Below are 18,108 nucleotides of genomic sequence, written 5' to 3'. Positions count from 1 at the left end.
TCGTATTATTTGTTTATAAATACGTATTTATGATATTCGTTATCATTTCTGAATTTGTATGGATATAAGAAAGCGTCGCCCAATTTGCCGCTCTAGTTCCTTCCTGCGAAAGCGAGCTCCTACCCTACGATAGGTCAGATGCTCTTGTCATTATCGTATGCGCCTCTTTCACTCTGTGCCTTCCGCCATGAAAAGCAATTTAATCTCCTTACACACTTCAGGCCGAAGACTCCATATTCAAGACTCCGCATCAGACTCCGCATCACAACCTTCGCTTCCAATCTTCTTAGCAAATACGAAGCGGCAGTTGATGTATCGATGAGCCTTCCCGTTCTTGAGACTCTGGCAAGCCTGAGCAACCATCTCTTTTCTTTCGTCGGTCGGTATACCCAAAGCAATCAACGGCTTGACAGCCATGGCTCCGATAAGATCGACGAGATTGGCTGCCATCAGTGTACCAATGTCCTTTAATCCTTCATCCTTGGCCCAATGGGAGATGGGCACTTTCTTATTTACCACATGAACTTTGGTGAAGCCGGCAGATATGAGAGCATTTCGAACGTTAACCTTGCCATAGTTGGTACAGCCGTACTTTCGCATTCCTCGGGCGCAGGTTTCGAAAAATACTCTCAACGGGTCGTCCTTCTTCATGGTGCCGTCGTCACAACGAATTGTGTAATCGAAGTCTTGGAACTCGATCCAACCACCGTCTCTCATGTGTCTTCACTTGTTAGAGTAATTCCCTCCCTTGAAGATGGTCACTTACTCATGAGCATTAGCTACCATCGAATCCAGATCAAGAAGAAATCCAGCCATTCCCCTGAAGTGGACCAGATCGAAGTTGTCGCCATTTGCCCAGTACGGGTCCTCGCAGTCTTCAACAAACATGCTTGCATTTGGTGGCATCGATTTAGGTTGAGTTGGCGATAGGTCAGTGCCAATTACCTCCGCGTCTGGGTATAAGTCGGCCACTGGGGAGTCGTTAGCAAAGAACTCCCAAATTGTTCACAGTCAAATATTTACCGTCCACTGCCCATATTCCTACAAGTTGTTAGCACAGCATTCGCCAATACTCAGTGCACTTACCAGTTCCTGTGCCGATGTCGATTATCCTTTTCGGTTTATCACCAATATCGGACAAGAAGAGTTCGCCATCCTACATATGAGCACTTAGTACAAGTCGCACTTCGTTCACAACTCGAACGCACGAAAAGTTGTTGCATCAAAAGATGGTCGTTTAGCTCGCGATACTGCTCGCCTTTGTCATTCGGCAATGGATATCTCCCACTCAGATAAGCGTGGTAACGTCTCCCATGGGAGTGTTCATAATCCAACATGCTGGGCGCCAACGAAGTGCAACAACTCGAATCATCGTCTTGTTGTAAGCACACAGATCTGCCGTCTTCAAAGACAAAGTCATACTCGTCGGTATCTTGCTCCGTCGGTGTGTATATCGTCTCGATCCCTGGCTCAGAGATCAGAGAGAAGGAGTGACTATCACTGTCTTGCATCTTGCTCGTTGTTCAGCGGGTTACAAGTCGAGAACAGAATTGCTCAAGGTACGCAGAAGGCGGATTCAATACGCTTTATCATTGTGTTGGGATGCTTGGCTATGGTGCGCCACAGTGATCGTCCTTGTGAAACCGATAAAGTACACAAGGGATGGACATTTCTTACCCGAGGACATAATGCAAGAGGTCATGAGGATACTGCACGTTTGCTACCACGATGAAAATCCCCTCCTCTGACAAAGGCTTTGACCTCTTGGTATTGGTGAGATTCACTCATATTGCGGTATGTCTTTCAGCTGCCTACATACTTGTGCGAGTTGTTGGTGATAAGACATGCGGATGGCGCATAAAGGCAGTCTGCGATTCGACTGTTGGTCCAGTCTGAGTTGGGGGGTACTGTGTATTGGATGTTTGTTTGCTTCCCGTGGATCTGATCCGCCTAGCCCTGCCGAGCAAGGCCAAAAACCCCCCTCAATAGAGTCGAAGCTGAGACAGACGTGAATTTACTTTGAACACGGCAGGTATGCCACCAGCCAAGCTTGGAAGGTGTTGGTGGAAACTGTTGGTTGTCGCCCTGCCATTTCAGCTTCACCAGGAAGTAAACATGAACACGATTGTTTGACAGATGTCAAACCTAGTACAGGCTGGCTCAACAAGGATTCTGCGTGGTGGTACATCTCTTTCCGCTTCCTTCTGATCGAGGTCGCCTTGCCTATGCAACAAGGAGCACTGCAGGATTTCCAGCCGTCTGCCGCCAACTTGCTGACCACTACGTCTCACACGCAGAACCAACAAACATTTCCGCCTCCGCGTCACTACTAACTACACGGTTACCGGGTATTGCCTTTCGGGTAATCATTCAACATACCACCCAGAAGGTATGCGAGATACGTCGATGCAGCTAAGCGGGGATAAATAAACCCTCTTCCGGTTCTTGGCTTTATTTCCGACTCACACAATCAGATTTATGTCTTGCTGTAGCTCTGTGGCTTTGCGCAAAGTTATCTGACCACGGTTTCAAGATATTGCATATTTGCATGATGTCGCAATACTTTGCACACAATGTTGACAAACCTGGCCATTGCAGGTACATATTTATCTGAGGCGAAGCTGAGGCGAAGGAGTATGAAAGTTTGACGGGATCTATGCCGGGAACTAGGACAAGCAATCAGCTACAACCATGTATTTGAGCTCTGACATGTTGCCGAGTTCAACCTGTCGCTATATTCAAATGTTCAGTATGAGTCTGACTGAAAACAGCCCAACTTTCACCCGTTACGGTGGAGCGACTTACTAGTCCCTGCCTCCAGAGGATCAGTCATTGGCTTGCAGCAAAGAACTGGTTCTTACCATGAGCCTCCGATTTCAAGTCCAGCTCTATACAGTAAATCGTATAGAAAAGTTCCAGACACGAGCCCCGGGAAACAAATGAGTGGCTATTTGTTTCCATGGTCCTGGCTCATGCCGAACATCAAACATAGCACATGGTCCACTGAAGATTGCGCCCAAATTTCATCATCCCTGGCGGTGTTTAATTATGGAACTAATCTCACCATTCGCCGTAGCGCGTTCCAAACCTTCCAGAAGTTTGATGGCAGGACGAATCCATGGAGCCGCACGGTTGTTTGACTGCTTATCGAGAAGTTGTGCTCTGACTCGGCGTTTCTGGTACTACCCTCGTCCAAAGATGGGGATGCCGTGCTGTACTGTACTGTACTCTGAACTGTACCTGGATCATCCTGATACTAAATTCAGACGTTGTGACATCAAGAACAATGCTGCTAAGCTTGTCCCATCTGGCTGAGACTGTTTCATCCCTTGAACCATACAGCTTCTTATGCGGATGACTCGCCCTGATTCTGAGGTGCCGAATTGAATCCGAGCCCTGTTCATACAATACTGGTGAACAATGCCAGCGAAAACAGAATTTGGCATGCGATGGGCCGAAGACATATGCCGCGTCGGTTTTCGCCGAGGCTCATGGTTCATACTCGGAACGTGACAACGTTCTTTACTGTTTTTAGGTATTGAAAATGCACCTCATTTGCAGGCCTGTATGTTGAAGTGTTTCATCTTTGCACATCATAGCAAGGTTGTTGGATGATTCGGGAAGGCCGCCCCGTCAATGCTTCAACATCACCGCTTTGCCTTAGTAGCAACGGTCAGTTCATCCTACTAAGAACCATCTCCCAACAACTCAGGGTCCTCTTACACGGACTCTATTCTGAAGAGGAAATAGCGTTCTCGCCCCGGATCTCCGACTCCATTTCAGGGCTGGACCGCCAAGGACACCAACCGTCATTTCATGAGCTACATATTTGACCTTCTCAACAAGGCCCGAATAGGCGTGGTCCAAGCATCAAAAAAGGCAGGCTAATACTAAGTAGCGACGCGATCCGACAGGACAAGTGCATTTCACGGTCTCCCAAGAAGCCTCTGCTTCTCAGCTCTAACAAACGCAAGCGCGTTTGTGTTTCTTCTCATACCTCCCCGCAATTATGTCATGTATCATGGTAATACCGACCGAATCCAGGACCCTCCGTAATTTGGAGGCTAGTCCCTGCTCACCTGGCATCAACTAGATGACCCTCGCTCTATTAGCTGGCTGCATTGGTGTGGTGTTGAGAGTTATATAGTCCGGATCCTTCTCGTTCGCAATCATGAGTCTCATCAGCAAGTCTTTGGTGCCTAACGTTGTTGACCGACACACCAGTTTAAGACCACCTCGAAGATCTTGACCACGGGTTTATGCAGGTTCTTGCAGGACACACACATTGAAGTCATATATTCGGTCAATATTCTTTTCTCATATACTCCTTCGACGCCTGCGTTAGAATTCTTTTCGTCTTCTCTTAATATTTCACATCACTCATCATGAGCTCCTCAAGGAAGTCAAAGATGGCCTCGAACTTATCCGATGTCATGTTCACAAACGCTGTATACTTCCCCAACTACCGGATATACCAGGGAGATACGCCAGGAATGCTCAACTACAGTTGCATCAACCATGTCTATTATGCCTACGCCAGTGTTTCAGCAGATGGTGGTGTTTTCGTAAGTTTTTCTCTCAACTCTCGGCAGTGGAGGTTACTGACTCGTTTAGTTGAGCGATGAGTGGGCGGATGCTGGTGCGCCTGTTGATGGTGTTCAAGGTGGCTTGGGATCTTTGATGCACCTCAAGCAAAAGCATCCTCATCTTCGAGTTGTTTTGTCAATTGGCGGTGGAAACTCTTCAGAGATCTTTCCCATCGTGGCTTCGAACACTCTTCTCCGAGACAACTTTGCTCGGTCAGCCAAGGGCCTAGTCGAAGCCTCTGGCCTGGATGGAATTGACAGTAAGTTATCTGAAACATTGTCTCAGTCTATCCAAAACTACACAGGAAACTGACTTTCTGAATAGTTGCATGGGAGTATCCTTGTGATGCGCAACAAGGCTATGACTTTTTGGCGCTGCTGGCAGCCGTCCGAATTCATCTTCCCGAGGAGCACTATGTCCTCACCGCTGCACTTCCTGCAGCCAAGGCTGTCTTGCAGTTTCTTGATTTAATGGAGATTGCCGAATACCTGGATTTCATCAACCTGATGGCTTACGACTTCTTCGGCTCGTGGACCCCCAAGGCTGGACACCACGCACAGCTTTACGCAATGGACAAGGAAGAGACCTCAGCCTCTTCAGGAGTTTCTTATCTTATGTCTAAGGGATTCCCACCAAAGAAGATCCTTCTTGGTATTCCGACATTCGGACGAAGCTTCCTTCACTGTTCAGGAGCAGGACACAAGTACAAGGGCATTGGAGGTGCTGAGGATGGCACATTTGAGTACAACCAGCTCCCACGCAAGGGCTGCAAGGAGGTCGTCGACAAACGCCATGTGGCAGCACACTGCACGGGAGCAGATGGTGGCTTTGTGACGTACGACAACCCCGACACCGTCAAGATGAAGGCGGGTTTCTGCAAGCAAAAGGGACTAGGGGTAAGTAACCGAATTGTGGATGATGAAGGCTGTGTCATAGCACAAGACCTACATTATACCGTCTGACATTTATAATGGATCGCTAACAGCGGCTTTAGGGTCTCTTTTACTGGAACGGTCCCGCAGATTCTAAGGACAAGTCGAGAAGTTTGGTTGCGGCTGGTTTCCGTGCCCTACACTCGTCTTCATCTTGAAGTCTTACCGCTTCTTGTTTGATTACAAACTGCTTTTTGCATGCTGGAAGTTAGCGACACGGCGTTTCAAAACCTTGAGAGCGGGTATCTTCTGGCGCGGTGTTACTGTTTTTGTATAAATCTCCTTTGTTACGATATTACGGGAATGAAGGTTATGGTACGGAAAAAGGAAGGTCTTCTGGGAAGACCCAAAAATAGAGGCAAGGATATAGCCATCACGGGAATACACATAGACACAATAGACGGGGCCGGCGTTAGCTTGGACAGCTGGATTGGATGAAGGCTCTGGATGCCCAACTCTGACTCTGCCCAACTCAATCAACTCAATTTTTTAACCATTAGCTCGTCTAGATCGTTAATGCACAGTGACCCTCTCTTTGTGGCGCACAACTCGTCGGTATACCAGATTAGTCTTGTTATCCGTGGGAAGAACAAAGGTGATTATGTGACTGTTGAGTCAAATGAGATATAGATTTTGTTGAAGGGTGTTGAACAAGTCAGGCTGCAGGGAGCCAGAACCATATTGGGCAACAAGCGACAAGTCATGGGTGACGATAGACGTCAGAGTGCATGAAGATGCAGACAACTTAAACCGCGGTGTATCGAAAAACGGAATCTTTATCCGAATTTCAGGGTCAAGCTGATAATAAAATATTTCTGTACAAGTCATTACATATCAGAATATCCAAGTCCAGCTCATCCATGTCATGTGGATATGAGCTACTATGTCATAGAATGAGATAACGCCCCAGACATAAAGCCTCATCTAGAATAATTGGATAATCCATTCTGACCTGCATAAAGATCTGAGTCAAGTATGTGCTTCTCGCGTTAGTAGCCTCTGCTGTAGACATTTCCAAGTGGCTGGTCCAGTCACATGCCAAGTCACGATACTCTCATGCAGCTCAAGTTAACCTTTACAACGTTGAGCCACAAACAAATACGCTCCAGGAACGGTCAGACTCTATTTACGAGAACTTGAATATTCGACGATACGCGAGTTTCATCTTTCATCTTGTTTAGGAATTGCATTTTTAGGCGACAATGATTAAAACCTCGTAAGATGACTGAATTTCCCGTCTCGTGCTAGGACTTACACGCTGTAGTATCCACGTGCCGATAAGATAAGCCGAGCTCCTCCCGTCATCCCATGGACTTGTCCTACAACTTCACAGCTCAACAACTCAGTTAGCAAGATCGAACTACGAGTAAAGATGCTTCTAGCTCGGTCTTTTTATCCTTTCCATCTTAGAAGCTCATCTTGCCAAAATGTCAACCACCGATAGAGATCCGTCTCCCCCGGAGTCCGACGTCGGACCTTCACCTTCTGTCGAAAAGGTTGAACCTGATATGCCGTCTTTCGAACCGTTGTTTACGCTTTTGACAAATTCGACTACGAATACTACTGTTCATCCGCGCATTCACTACCTCTTCTCAGACGACGACCACTCTATTCTTTCCACTCCCGAGCAAGATCCATCGCATCGCGCGCTTGTAGTCGACCTCGCGCCCGCCCCCGAAGGTTCAGCTAGTCGCTGGGCTGTATCCTGGGCGTCCAGTTTAACTCCCGATTTCGCGGTTACGGAATCCAATGTCGCAGTGCAACAAAGCGAAGGCGATGAGACCGGCGCGATGCTGCGCGTTGAAGGCGTTGAGCGCGAACCCGTTGAGGCGAGACCTGATTCGTTACCTGGATCTGGAAGTGGTGCTATAGGAGGTGAGGATGTTGATGTGCTGGCGGAGGATTTCAAAAGACGGATGGGGGTGCTGAAGAAGGTTGTTGATGAAGGAGAGAGGAGACGTGCGGTGATGGGACAACAGGAGGAGACTCAGCCGATGGTAGATGATGGAGTTGCGCCGGATGAAGCGGTGATTGACTCTGAAGAAGATAAAGGGAAGGGAAAAGCGAAGGTGGAGGACGATTGATGATACTGGAGACTTTGAACCGCCTTTGACATTTGTCGCCAGACTTGGATGAGACGTACCATCAGCACAGCCTGGTAAGTTATTCGCCCGAAATTATTCGTTACTGATACTAACATATCATCAGATGGGAATTCGATAAAACTGAAGCACCGATATCACGCTCAGTATGCATTGTGGATTATCAGTTTCAGGTGGACCAGACACCTCTTGGGTATTCAGGGTTACAGCTTGGCGTATGGAATTTGTTTGATAGGCTTGCGGGTCTTGCTAGACCTTCTGATTGTGGCATTATTGCATGAATTATTACACTCAACTCTTTAACATAAAGATACGTATTGTCAAGAGCGCACAAGTAGGTAAGAATAAGAAATGTGATTAAAAGCTCATACTATAAACGCCCCTAGCAAATGCAAGTAGTAAAAGAAAAACCAAGCCCGGACAGCGGCAGATTCAAGCCCGGTTGTATCAACAAAAAGAAAACAGACAGGCGCTATCGGGCTATAGCAGCAGTTATAATCCAATGGGAATACGCAAAAAGACAAAACAAACACAGCCTGATACTGCTTTTTAATTCCCTCCAATTCGAATCTCGTCGTCGGTTATATATGTGACCCGAGTACAAGATTTGAATGCCGTAAACCTTCACTATTCACCGCCCACCAATTAGTTTCGCGGTAGCTGAGGCATGTGAATTCTTCCTGCAACGCTCTTGATGAGCGAGGCTGCTTCGCTGTCAGAAGCAACGCGGCGAGATAGAGAAGGCATGACAGCTGTGTGCATGATAGCGTCGGAGGCGGTCTCAATGGCTCGTTTGGTGTTGTTGTTGTTGTTGTTGTTGTTGCCGTTGTTGTTCTGCTTGATAACAAAGATGTAGATGAGGACGATAATGACGATAACGACAATGATGGCCACTGAGTTTCAAAGTTAGCAAATTGTTGAATGACATATTCAAGCCAGGAATACATACCACAGATACCCAGGCAAATCCACTTCTTCTTGCGTGTCTTGCGGGCAGTGTTGACAGCTACACCAATCTCCTGGTTACCCTTATCCAGGTTCTCGACAACCTCCTCACCCTTCTGCTCAATCTGAGTAACAGCGGCCTCCTGCTGAACAACGAGAGTGTCCATGTCCTGGAAAAGCTGTGCGAGCTCGACCATCTGCTGCTCAATCTTCTGAAGAGCCTGGTGACGGTCCTGGACGGCGCTCAGGGCAGCGCGGGCGCGACCCTGGCGGTCACTTTGCATCATAGCCTGGCTAAAAACCTGGCCACCGGTTGTGTCCTCAACAGCAGCCTGGATCTCCTGCTCAGAAGCATCGGGGCGAACAATACGGTACTGACGAGCCATCTGGTCCTGGGTTCGCTTTCGGAATTGCGACTCGACCTGCTGGTACTGGGTAATAGCGGCCTTGAGACGGCGATCAATACGGGTGACATGAGGGTTGTTCTTGGCAGAGCTGGCCTCGGGGCTAGACTTGATGGTGCGGACTCGCTCAGTGAGCTCACGGTAGAGCGACATGGTGTCAGCGGAAAGAGAGTCGAGCTGACGGTTGGCGGCGCTGGATCCTGAGCTGTCGGCATCGTCGAGGGTTCGCTGCTGGATCATACGAAGCTGCTCGAGGTTCTGCTCGACGGTGTCGATTCCGCGGTCGATATCACGGCACTCGTTAAGAATAGCGTTGGGGTTGCCTTGGCCGAAAGAGCTGCCGTTGTGAGCAAGGGGCTCCATTTCGACGCTACCTATCCCTCAAATCATGTCAGTATGTGGTGAAGGAGGCAGATAAACGAAGTCGGGAAGTCTCACCACCATAGCCCTGAGCGGGCGGGCTGTTGTAACCACCTCCATTGCCATAACCGTTGTTACCACCGTAGCCCTGGTCAGGGGAGTCGTAGGGATTTTGGGCACCGTATCTGCGATACAAGTTAGTGGTTTTGTCGAAAGCTGCGCGATTGAAGCTGGAACATACCCGTACTATAAAATGTTAGTAAATGGTACGAAATTAACAGATAAGACATCGCGGGTGTTGCGATGCAGGAACAAGATCTTTCGCGCTCATTATGATACGTCCAGAGATCGAGTTTGCATCAAAACAGAATACGAGGACTGGAAAGGAGGCGCAAACTAACACTCATTGTAGCGACAGAGCTGTAGCTCTAAAGTCTGTATAATGTGATTCTTTGTAAGAAATCCACCCCGTTTTAATCGAGGGTCGTCAGTTCCGAGCAATTGAATGCTGTCGTATCTTTTCTCTTGAAATTGTTCCGTATCGTGTCCGTGTTACGATATTAAAGTGAGTGGTTCTCGTCGCGCAGCAAGGAGAAAGGAGTAGTAGGGAGAGTAAGAACAATCAAGGAGAAACACAGGTCCGGTAGTTCCTCTTTCTAGTGCAAAAGGAAAAAGACGGCAAATGAGAGAGGTAAAAAAGTGAAAGTATGAGAGAGGAAAAGGTTTAAAGAGGAAGAAAAAATAATAAAGGATCTTGGAAATGAGACGTGATGGAGAGTTTGCAAGGAAGAGCCCAGCAGGAATGGAGAGAGAGCGAGCGCGAGTGCGAGATTGTGCATTCAAGGTAGCAGCAGAAGTGGCAGTGGCAGTGAGCAAGCAGCCCTGCCTGGGGGAGCATAGCATAGCACTTAGCCACTGAGTAATTAGCGGGTCCATTTCTATCTGGGGGGGTAAGGGTAAGCCCGGGCAGGCTGTACCTTAGCTAAAGTCAGGTCGTTAAGGGCGCTTGTGGCCTGTGGGACGCCGCTCACTGCCATTAGCGGGCTAGAAGATTACTCTTAGCAACCCGCACCTTGCTTACTCCGTAGGATACCCCCTATGCAGGGTCCAATCGACGGTTACCAAGGATGTAAATCCGATTCCAGTCGAGGCTTTAACTACGTAAGAGATTTTCTTGTTCGTCATTGTGGCCTCTTACTAAAACATAGGCGATGTGGACAAAACCAGAGATGCAACAGCCAGAAACACTTGAAGAGAAGAGTCTGGTCCATCATGCGACACGAGACATTCAATTGGATTTCACCAAAAAGAGACCTGCAGTAGTGACCGGGGCTATAAATGAGGTTAACATGAATGTGGTATAGAGTGTGACATGCAGACATATTCTATCCCTACATGTGCAGCGGTATAGTGACACTCATTATGCTCGACTTATTTTGTTGTGTCTCCTGAACAAGGGGTCGCTCCCTAAATAACAATCAACCTCAACCTGTGTCTCTTCATTGGCGACTCCCTCTCCACTGTTTCACATCTAAGCGGCTGTTTTCTAATTATCCTTGGATCCTCAAAAGTGTGAACAGCGAAATCTGTAACAAGTCTGGTGTTTTATATCCTATGATCAGCATCTTCGGCGCTATCCGTCATTATCGCCAAGAGTTTAAACTCTGATTCACTCAAATCGAATCGAGTCGTTTCCGTCTCAATTGAATTGAGTCTAAAGGATCTCTTAGGCTGACTGAGCCTCAGCTCAGAAAATGGCGTCCACCCATTTCAATTGACCAGGGGGGCCTCGAACAATCAAGTTAAGCTTCGCCGCGTGGGGCTTGAAGTGGCTCGTAGCGACATTGCCAAGAGCATGAAAGAAGCTATTTGTGGTATTTTCGGAAACCAACTGAGAATCCAATTTGTTCACTTTTAGATATCGACGATCATGTGAATGTTTGTCTATGCCATTTTCTACTGTACTGGCCCAAACGGTCTAAGCACCACCATCGTTCATGGTCAGTGCCTCTCATAATCTTCCGTCTTCTGGGATCTTGGCTATGCTCCACCGTTCGTCTTACATACAGTACGGATATCCGTTCGTACATAATACACAAAGACGGGACGCATCCTCCTCACTGAAGCCGTTCAGCCGTCTTACATCTCAGCCGCAGAAACTTACAACGCATCACAAGCTGACGCTCCACTAACTCCGATCCCAATGGACTCTACAGTCTACTTAGGTTGATTCCGAAAATACTAGTTTGACAGCTAATAATCTAGATTTCTCGTATTGTCTACCAATTCGAACAGGAGCGGATAAACGGTACAGCTGTGTGCGACTTGTCCATCCACAACTACTATTCCATCTCCATAACTCGAGGCTCTTTCAGCTCCAATCAAACTCCAAACGTTCAGCTCCGACAATCTCTCTAGTCTCCCAAAGTTCCAAAAACAACAATTATACTCCTGCTAAACACCAACCCAACCATGCTTCAAACTTAAAGCACAGCATACGCGGACACGTAACTCACGCTCATGTCATCTGGGTCCTCCACCAAGTTACTGCGGTCATACTTAATGATATTCAGGAACCCCTTATCCTTATCCTGGGAATCCTTTCGCCATAACTCCAGAGCCGCCATCATGACTCCAATGGGATGTCGTCCGCACACCGTATTCCGGGTCTGTTTGAGACTGCTGATGAATGCATCATGGCTGCCACTCTTGACGGCGTCCATGGCAGCTTCATCAATAGCTCGAATTGTCTCATGAATTGGTGGGCCGTTGGGCCTTGGGCTGTCCTTCTTCAACTGTTTGAGATCAGAAGGGCTTTTGTTAAGCGAGTAGGGCTGGTAGCTGAAGTTGTCACCCCAATGGCAAAAGTCGGAGCTGATGATAAAGGCGTTCTCGGGGTCCTTGACATAGGGCAATAGAGCTTTGCCTATAACCTTCTCCTCTTTCGCGTTGTTGCTTCCTACAAGCACGGGTACAATCTTGGGAAACTTGTCTGGCGTCTGAAATGTCTCCTCGCAGCGGAGGTAGAGGTATGGCATATGCATTTCTAGAGAGTGTTCGTTGACCTCTCCCCGTCGGGGCATCTGCTCCATTTCGATTGCACTCTCAAGCTCCTCGGCCAGGTCCACATCAATCTCAAGGTCACCAAAGGGAGTTGCGTATTTCTCAAAAGTGGTAGATGCGCATCCTTCAAGGTAGTAAGTATGAGAAGGGCCCAGGACGAAGACACGCTTGGCACGGCTCAGGTCGAGCGTCTTGTAAGCCCAGGCTGCACACGGACCAGAGAATTTGTATCCCGCATGGCTGTAGCACAGAGTTGTCGGTTAAAAGCTCCTTAATGATGTTTTGCAGGTGAACTCACGGGGCGATGATAACACGAGCTCCGGAAATGGGCACAGAAGCTCCATCCAAGCTCTCGGGAACTGCGGCTAGGTACTTCTTAAGCTCATCGAATAACGCGTCCCCCTTTTGCTTGTACCATGTTCCGGCCTTTGCTGCTGGTCGAGTGGTCGCCATATTGAAACCAGATGAGTTATTGGAGGAAGAAAGAGGTTCTGGAAATGATTGTTTAGGCAGATGACATGACAGATAAGGAAGTAAGTTAAGGTTAGTACAGGTCTATGTCATAGCCATGCCTCCTGCCCCGCCTCTCTCGGCGGGGTACTTCATGTAACTCAGCGCGTTTACACAGACGTACAAGAAGGGAGTCTGATGTGGCATGACAACCACATTCGCTAAAAATGGTTGGATGAGAAGACGCGGAGCTTCATCTCCAAAACTGCGTCCCATGGATGGTTCGGCGGCTCGGGCCACGGTTGGCTTAACCGATGAAGATGCTGTTTAAGGAATTGATCGATGTGTTTGCTGCACTCCAAGCGCCCAATCTCTCTAAATAAACCCGAAAGATACTGTTAATAGTAATTATTCGCTATCATGCAAGTCATGCCCAGAAACTCCAATTACATGATGTTTGTTGCCGTCGCTTGACGACATACAGTACATCTCTTCATCCATCAACCCATGTCCCCGGCATTATGATACTCTCTTTCTCTATCAACTGCCAAAACTCGTTTGCCATCCACTCAAACTCCGGTGCCCATACTATCCTCCAGTCTCTAGGATTGGGTCCAAATTCCAGATCCAATAGTCGAATCGGAACCCAGTTGTTATGATTCCACCTCTTTCTATCATGACGCTCTGATCGTCGAAATGCCACTTCCACGCTCTGTGTTGGCATAGAATCCCGTATCACGTTTCTTGACGCTTCGATTGCACTCGAATCAAAAGCTGAACGTAAATCTTGGCTGATCTTCGTGGCTTCTTGCTCGCCATATATGACCAGGTCTACTCCGCTCTGCTGCAATATCGAAACCCATTCTTGTATGCATTTTTGCAGGACTGTGTCCCAGTGGAAGAACTCAATATCAGGAGATAAGTAACATAGAGCACCTCCGATTACTGACAGCAGCGGTGTGCCTTTCCATGTCGGAACGTGGTATATATCCCAAGGCTGTACTGTTTCGACGGCGCTGAGTTCCTCCAGCGTAGCAACTGATGCTACCTGTTCTACCAAGTCGCTCCATTCATCGTTAAAGGGCGACAGTTTCCACATTGCCCATCCTCTCTCAAAGGGCATAGTTTCATCCGCAAAGCGGATACTGAATGCTATGGCTGCTGAATGCATGAGCGAGAAGCCATTGCGGGTCGATTCGTTCACGTCGAAGCTGGTTATCATTTTGTCTTGTGCGAGAAGCTCAAGGAGTGTGTATGATGACTGGCAATGAAAAGAACCAAGTCTAAAGGCCTCGAGTCGATGTATGAGCGGTCCGGTGAAGAAATTAGGTAAAAAGCGTTTTCGAAAGATGCGAATGTATTCATCCTGATAGTCGCACCCTCTCTGGTAATCAAATAGACGGAGAACCATGCTAGTATCTGGTTCATCCATGTATGAATGAAATAAGCCAGCAATTTTCATCCAGTCAGCCTCTGGGGTATTTCTATCGGGCTTGAACACTGTTGCCGCCAATGGGCTCCTAGAAAGATGTTAGAGTCGTCCCTCAGCTGTCGGTGCGTTTACTCACTCTCTCGCTACGTCGGCCTTCTCCAGCAAGGCTTCACGAAGCCCCAAGCTAAGTAATAGTTGACACAAGTCAAACTTTTTGAAGTGTGCAGCATACTGTAGATAGATTAGAGGCTGTTAAGTGAAGCAGGCTATACAGGGAGTCCTTACATAAAGGAGCGAGTGTCCGTTCTCGTCCTTGTCGAATGGCGATGCTTGTCGCTTGTTGAAAAGATCTATGACCCCAGCTTTGTCTCCCTTCGTGATTCGTTTGACGATATCGGAGTCAGAAGAAACAATGTTGTATACACGATATGAGTACATCCAGCCACACCCTGTCGGTGATGATTGTAGTTCGTATACTGATGATGAAAGCCAGCTTGGCCACTGGACATAGGCTTGCCATGCACCAGAAGCTGTAGTATAAGCTATTGCAAAACGTCCTAGTTTTGAAGGAGTATATATCTTGTTGAGCTTCGCAGCATAACGCGATATCGCTGACAGACGGTTCTGGTTGACGTTCTCGACCTTCTCAACCTCATAACATTGTTCACTCTCTTTCTCGTCCTTGATCGCAGGTTTTTTCGGCCATTGGACGTTCTCGAATTGAGTCTTGAGCGTCTGAGTGAGCTGAGATGCAATCAACTCCGGTGTCATTATAGTAATCGCCCTGTGGTTTAAGGATTAGCTCATGCTTCAGAGTTTAGTATTGTGGAAAACTCACATGTTCCAAGCCTGCAACGACAAGTTAAGCAAAGCTATAGACTCCTGCAGTGCCTTGGTAAGTCGCTCTGAGTTCTCCTTGCCAATAACCATCTTGAAAGCAACCAGCTTTCGCTTTAGTCCTTTCTTTGCATCTGTCTTGGCGATTAAGTGATCTGTATTGCTGATAATGAGCCGAAGTTGCGACATTGAGGCTTTCAAGTTATCCTGAACTAGGGAGAAAGCTGGTAAAGAACAGAAAGATTCCTGGTTGGGGAACTGCCGGTCCATGACTTCGAAGATGGACTTGTAATTGTGTAGGTGTAGCATGAGAGACTGCATTTCCTCCGGTAGGTCCTGCGCTTGATCCCATAATTTCTTGGTCTTCCAGGCGCATTTGCCGATTTCCTGTGCGACTTGGATGAAAGCGATGATGCTTGCGGCTGTCTCCATTTCGTCAAATATTATAAGAAGCAGTGAATCCAACAAAGAGACTCAAAACAACAATAATACAGGTATACAGTCAAATGAGAGACAAATACATGCAAGAGAGGATAGGAGGTTAAGTACCTCTAACAGAGAAAGCACTGCCTCATCACGACCAACAGCTGATGGATCCTGTGCTCAGCGAGACAGGCAACAGACGTTACAGAACTAGCAGATCCTCAAACTAACCAACCAACCCAACTAAATGAGACCATCGGTGTCGCTATCTGGGATGCCATGGCGCCTAGACGGTGGAGATTGCATGAAGATGGGCGGCAAAGTAACCAGGGGGCGGTAAACCGCAGCAGATGCTGTGTTTCAATGCGTGGGATCATATCATGTCCATCGTGGCAGAAGCAATTTTCCGATAAAAGCATCCAATACTTAGATATTGCAGAATCTGCCGTCTTGGTTACCATCACCTATCCAAGTGCTCTCATATGAAGAAGAAGTTTGATGTCTAATGGCTTTCACAAAGCGCGCTTGTAGCTGAGATGCCGAGTGGAAATGCAGGCACGGGCGGCACGGGTGCGGGTACGGGCCGTTGAGGGCGCTAAAGATTACTGACTCGCTCCACCAACTATCAACCGCTGGTTGGGCTATTAAACAAAACTTGGCATTTACCCTACATCATTCTTCTTCCTATCAAGTGATTATGTTTAAGACAATCATGATCCTGATGCCATGCATGTTTAGTCTTTCTATCAATCATACGGTTTGGCTAATTGGAATGTTTGTGTCTTAGACAACAGCAGCCTAGAACAACTTGCAACTCTATCTTTACCACAGTAAACGACTGTATCATATGCTGGAAACAACCGAAAGCCAAGGAATGGATTTTGGGTGTATGCAATCAATGACAAGCACTGGGTTTGTACGGGTCACAAGAACTTGATTTCCGAAAGAAACGTTGCAATTGCAAACCGATGACAAACTCCCGGCTGAAGTAGAATCAGACAACACTTGAAGGGAGCTGCAGACAACGATGCAAGGCGTAATCGACGTCCCGTCCCTTGGCGTATGCAAGTGTGGTAGCCAAAAGAAAGGTTGTCTGTTTTGAGTGCGTACACAGCCTTGAGGTGAGGCGACTGAGACAACATATGGCTTTCTACAGCATTGTTGAAAACACTGGGTACTGGATTGTTACCTGCTCTTATTAGAATGCTAAGGTAACAGACACACATGGCTTTCTACAGACAAATCAAGGCTCTGACAAAGATTTGAACAAAAACTTGTCTTCAAAGCATGCAAGGATTGATTGACAAAAGCCATCAATTAGTGTTTTCACTCAAGCAAAATCCCAATCTTGACGTGCGATAGCAAGTTGCGTCCCCTGAGCATTCTGCAATGATCCTCATGCATTTAGTGCCAATATTGTGGCTTTTCACGCAACCACTAGGAACGCATCCCTCGCCAATAATTGGTATGTGTCAGACTGATAGACGAGCTGAACAATCGAGGCTGGCTGGCAGTCTTTACGGAGAGCAAAAGTCCGATCAGATATGATAGAAAGAGGCCAGCCTTGAGGATTTCTCATTACGGTAGACCGGACCGATCGAGGTCCAGTTTATTAAATTACGGTATGAACGGTTTTGAGGGTAAGAGACCCACGAAGTGATGGATCTCACCGAGAAGAGACGCTCGGATGGGGAACAGAGATTTCGTGTTTTCTTTACGAAAAGAGACGAATATCAATAGTATGTAGGGACTGCTGAGTTGGATACTCTGATGGTACAGTCACATCAGAGTGTCAAATCCCGAGGCTATACTGAAAGAGAGGTAGTCTCTTGTCTATAACTGTAACAACTACCGAAAATAGAGTTTTAGTGGTTTCCCTCTGTATTTCTCTAGTTGACTAGAGTGAAGATAGCTAAGCTATTATTCCCGAGGTCGGACCTCTGCACTTATCTAGTGGCAACCGATGGATCCATGCCGAACCGGCAGAACGGATTCTTTACCTCGCGAACTCTGCTTAAAATATCCCCGAACCGAGGGCCTGTTCCATGTTTCGGAACAGAAACAGTGACAGATGGTGACTGTAGACAGTTACATTGACTTGCTATCTGGTCCCTGTGGTTTCAAAGAGTTTTAATAAATATAGTTTCTCTTGTAGCGAATAAATTACCCGTGGTTCGATCCATAGCTTTCAGTAGACATAGTCTGTAGGTACTGTAGAAGCCTCCACTGACAGGAGGTGGACGGCTAGAACGGCTGTCCTAATTGGAACTAGCCGGGCTGACGATGTCTTAGTCTAGCTGCTGCACCTGAAGATATCTGCCCTTACTGCAATGGAGGGAACTGCCTGCACTGTAGTCTACATGCACGTTTATTAACGTTTGCCACTAACTGACGAACCATTCAATGAAATTAATCAGCGCTTTGGCATGAATTTTTCATTCAATCCAAATCAATTCAATTCAATCCAGAACAATCTCTACTTTCTTTTTCTTTCCTAATCCCTCTCGTCTCTGTCTGAGTCAATTCCTTCCCCTTATCTTGGTGTAACTCGGAGTTATAAAAGCCCCCTCTAA

At 47.3% G+C, this 18,108-nt stretch overlaps 6 protein-coding genes across 6 annotated transcripts; 2 read left to right on the top strand and 4 right to left on the bottom strand.

The window, feature by feature from the left end:
- Positions 1 to 20: 20 nt before the first annotated feature.
- B0J16DRAFT_16750 (S-adenosyl-L-methionine-dependent methyltransferase) lies at positions 21 to 1,677 on the bottom strand. Its single transcript, XM_046122343.1, has 5 exons — positions 1,209 to 1,677; positions 1,087 to 1,156; positions 1,024 to 1,041; positions 767 to 971; positions 21 to 721 (listed from the first exon to the last, which is right to left on the bottom strand). Exons 1-5 carry the CDS (start codon positions 1,509 to 1,511, stop codon positions 238 to 240), a joined length of 1,080 nt encoding a protein of 359 aa, XP_045988920.1. The 5' UTR covers positions 1,512 to 1,677; the 3' UTR covers positions 21 to 237.
- A 2,498-nt stretch (positions 1,678 to 4,175) lies between these two features.
- On the top strand, positions 4,176 to 5,906 carry B0J16DRAFT_16661 (glycoside hydrolase superfamily). The gene is made up of 4 exons (XM_046122322.1): positions 4,176 to 4,565; positions 4,615 to 4,846; positions 4,912 to 5,483; positions 5,582 to 5,906. Exons 1-4 carry the CDS (start codon positions 4,386 to 4,388, stop codon positions 5,675 to 5,677), a joined length of 1,080 nt encoding a protein of 359 aa, XP_045988919.1. The 5' UTR covers positions 4,176 to 4,385; the 3' UTR covers positions 5,678 to 5,906.
- Positions 5,907 to 6,647: 741 nt separating this feature from the next.
- B0J16DRAFT_16663 (uncharacterized protein) lies at positions 6,648 to 7,928 on the top strand. Its single transcript, XM_046122323.1, has 2 exons — positions 6,648 to 7,677; positions 7,728 to 7,928. Exon 1 carries the CDS (start codon positions 6,947 to 6,949, stop codon positions 7,601 to 7,603), a length of 657 nt encoding a protein of 218 aa, XP_045988918.1. The 5' UTR covers positions 6,648 to 6,946; the 3' UTR covers positions 7,604 to 7,677; positions 7,728 to 7,928.
- A 312-nt stretch (positions 7,929 to 8,240) lies between these two features.
- Positions 8,241 to 9,861, bottom strand: B0J16DRAFT_16637 (t-SNARE). Its single transcript, XM_046122319.1, has 5 exons — positions 9,732 to 9,861; positions 9,572 to 9,576; positions 9,409 to 9,515; positions 8,571 to 9,344; positions 8,241 to 8,514 (listed from the first exon to the last, which is right to left on the bottom strand). Exons 1-5 carry the CDS (start codon positions 9,735 to 9,737, stop codon positions 8,267 to 8,269), a joined length of 1,140 nt encoding a protein of 379 aa, XP_045988917.1. The 5' UTR covers positions 9,738 to 9,861; the 3' UTR covers positions 8,241 to 8,266.
- Positions 9,862 to 11,667: 1,806 nt separating this feature from the next.
- Positions 11,668 to 13,091, bottom strand: B0J16DRAFT_16626 (MEMO1 family). The gene is made up of 2 exons (XM_046122314.1): positions 12,692 to 13,091; positions 11,668 to 12,633 (listed from the first exon to the last, which is right to left on the bottom strand). The coding sequence occupies exons 1-2, from the start codon at positions 12,844 to 12,846 to the stop codon at positions 11,814 to 11,816; spliced, it is 975 nt and encodes a 324-aa protein (XP_045988916.1). The 5' UTR covers positions 12,847 to 13,091; the 3' UTR covers positions 11,668 to 11,813.
- B0J16DRAFT_327845 (uncharacterized protein) lies at positions 12,946 to 15,809 on the bottom strand. The gene is made up of 4 exons (XM_046126155.1): positions 15,114 to 15,809; positions 14,561 to 15,059; positions 14,412 to 14,506; positions 12,946 to 14,363 (listed from the first exon to the last, which is right to left on the bottom strand). The coding sequence occupies exons 1-4, from the start codon at positions 15,542 to 15,544 to the stop codon at positions 13,337 to 13,339; spliced, it is 2,052 nt and encodes a 683-aa protein (XP_045988915.1). The 5' UTR covers positions 15,545 to 15,809; the 3' UTR covers positions 12,946 to 13,336.
- Positions 15,810 to 18,108: the final 2,299 nt, after the last annotated feature.

Source organism: Fusarium flagelliforme, assembly GCF_020744385.1.
Source record: "Fusarium flagelliforme strain FIESC 12 MPI-CAGE-AA-0113 chromosome Unknown B0J16scaffold_1, whole genome shotgun sequence".
Taxonomy (NCBI): domain Eukaryota; kingdom Fungi; phylum Ascomycota; class Sordariomycetes; order Hypocreales; family Nectriaceae; genus Fusarium; species Fusarium flagelliforme.
Note: the sequence above shows the minus strand (reverse complement) of the source record. Positions and strands in the feature narration are given on the sequence as shown.

What these genes read in the sequence shown, in the direction of transcription:
- B0J16DRAFT_16626 (XM_046122314.1), bottom strand. Translation starts at nt 12,846, where the DNA reads ATGGCGACCACTCGACCAGCAGCAAAGGCCGGAACATGGTACAAGCAA. An exon ending in GCTCGTGTTATCATCGCCCC is followed by an intron (nt 12,634 to 12,691) that starts GTGAGTTCACCT and finishes TCTGTGCTACAG; the next exon opens with CCATGCGGGATACAAATTCT.
- B0J16DRAFT_16663 (XM_046122323.1), top strand. Translation starts at nt 6,947, where the DNA reads ATGTCAACCACCGATAGAGATCCGTCTCCCCCGGAGTCCGACGTCGGA.
- B0J16DRAFT_16637 (XM_046122319.1), bottom strand. An exon ending in GCCCGCTCAGGGCTATGGTG is followed by an intron (nt 9,345 to 9,408) that starts GTGAGACTTCCC and finishes TTTGAGGGATAG; the next exon opens with GTAGCGTCGAAATGGAGCCC. An exon ending in GATTTGCCTGGGTATCTGTG is followed by an intron (nt 8,515 to 8,570) that starts GTATGTATTCCT and finishes TTTGAAACTCAG; the next exon opens with TGGCCATCATTGTCGTTATC.
- B0J16DRAFT_16750 (XM_046122343.1), bottom strand. Translation starts at nt 1,511, where the DNA reads ATGCAAGACAGTGATAGTCACTCCTTCTCTCTGATCTCTGAGCCAGGG. An exon ending in TTTTGATGCAACAACTTTTC is followed by an intron (nt 1,157 to 1,208) that starts GTGCGTTCGAGT and finishes GCTCATATGTAG; the next exon opens with GATGGCGAACTCTTCTTGTC. An exon ending in ATGGTAGCTAATGCTCATGA is followed by an intron (nt 722 to 766) that starts GTAAGTGACCAT and finishes TAACAAGTGAAG; the next exon opens with ACACATGAGAGACGGTGGTT.
- B0J16DRAFT_16661 (XM_046122322.1), top strand. Translation starts at nt 4,386, where the DNA reads ATGAGCTCCTCAAGGAAGTCAAAGATGGCCTCGAACTTATCCGATGTC. An exon ending in CAGCAGATGGTGGTGTTTTC is followed by an intron (nt 4,566 to 4,614) that starts GTAAGTTTTTCT and finishes TGACTCGTTTAG; the next exon opens with TTGAGCGATGAGTGGGCGGA. An exon ending in GCAAGCAAAAGGGACTAGGG is followed by an intron (nt 5,484 to 5,581) that starts GTAAGTAACCGA and finishes CAGCGGCTTTAG; the next exon opens with GGTCTCTTTTACTGGAACGG.
- B0J16DRAFT_327845 (XM_046126155.1), bottom strand. Translation starts at nt 15,544, where the DNA reads ATGGAGACAGCCGCAAGCATCATCGCTTTCATCCAAGTCGCACAGGAA. An exon ending in ACGGACACTCGCTCCTTTAT is followed by an intron (nt 14,507 to 14,560) that starts GTAAGGACTCCC and finishes ATCTATCTACAG; the next exon opens with TATGCTGCACACTTCAAAAA. An exon ending in AAGGCCGACGTAGCGAGAGA is followed by an intron (nt 14,364 to 14,411) that starts GTGAGTAAACGC and finishes ACATCTTTCTAG; the next exon opens with GAGCCCATTGGCGGCAACAG.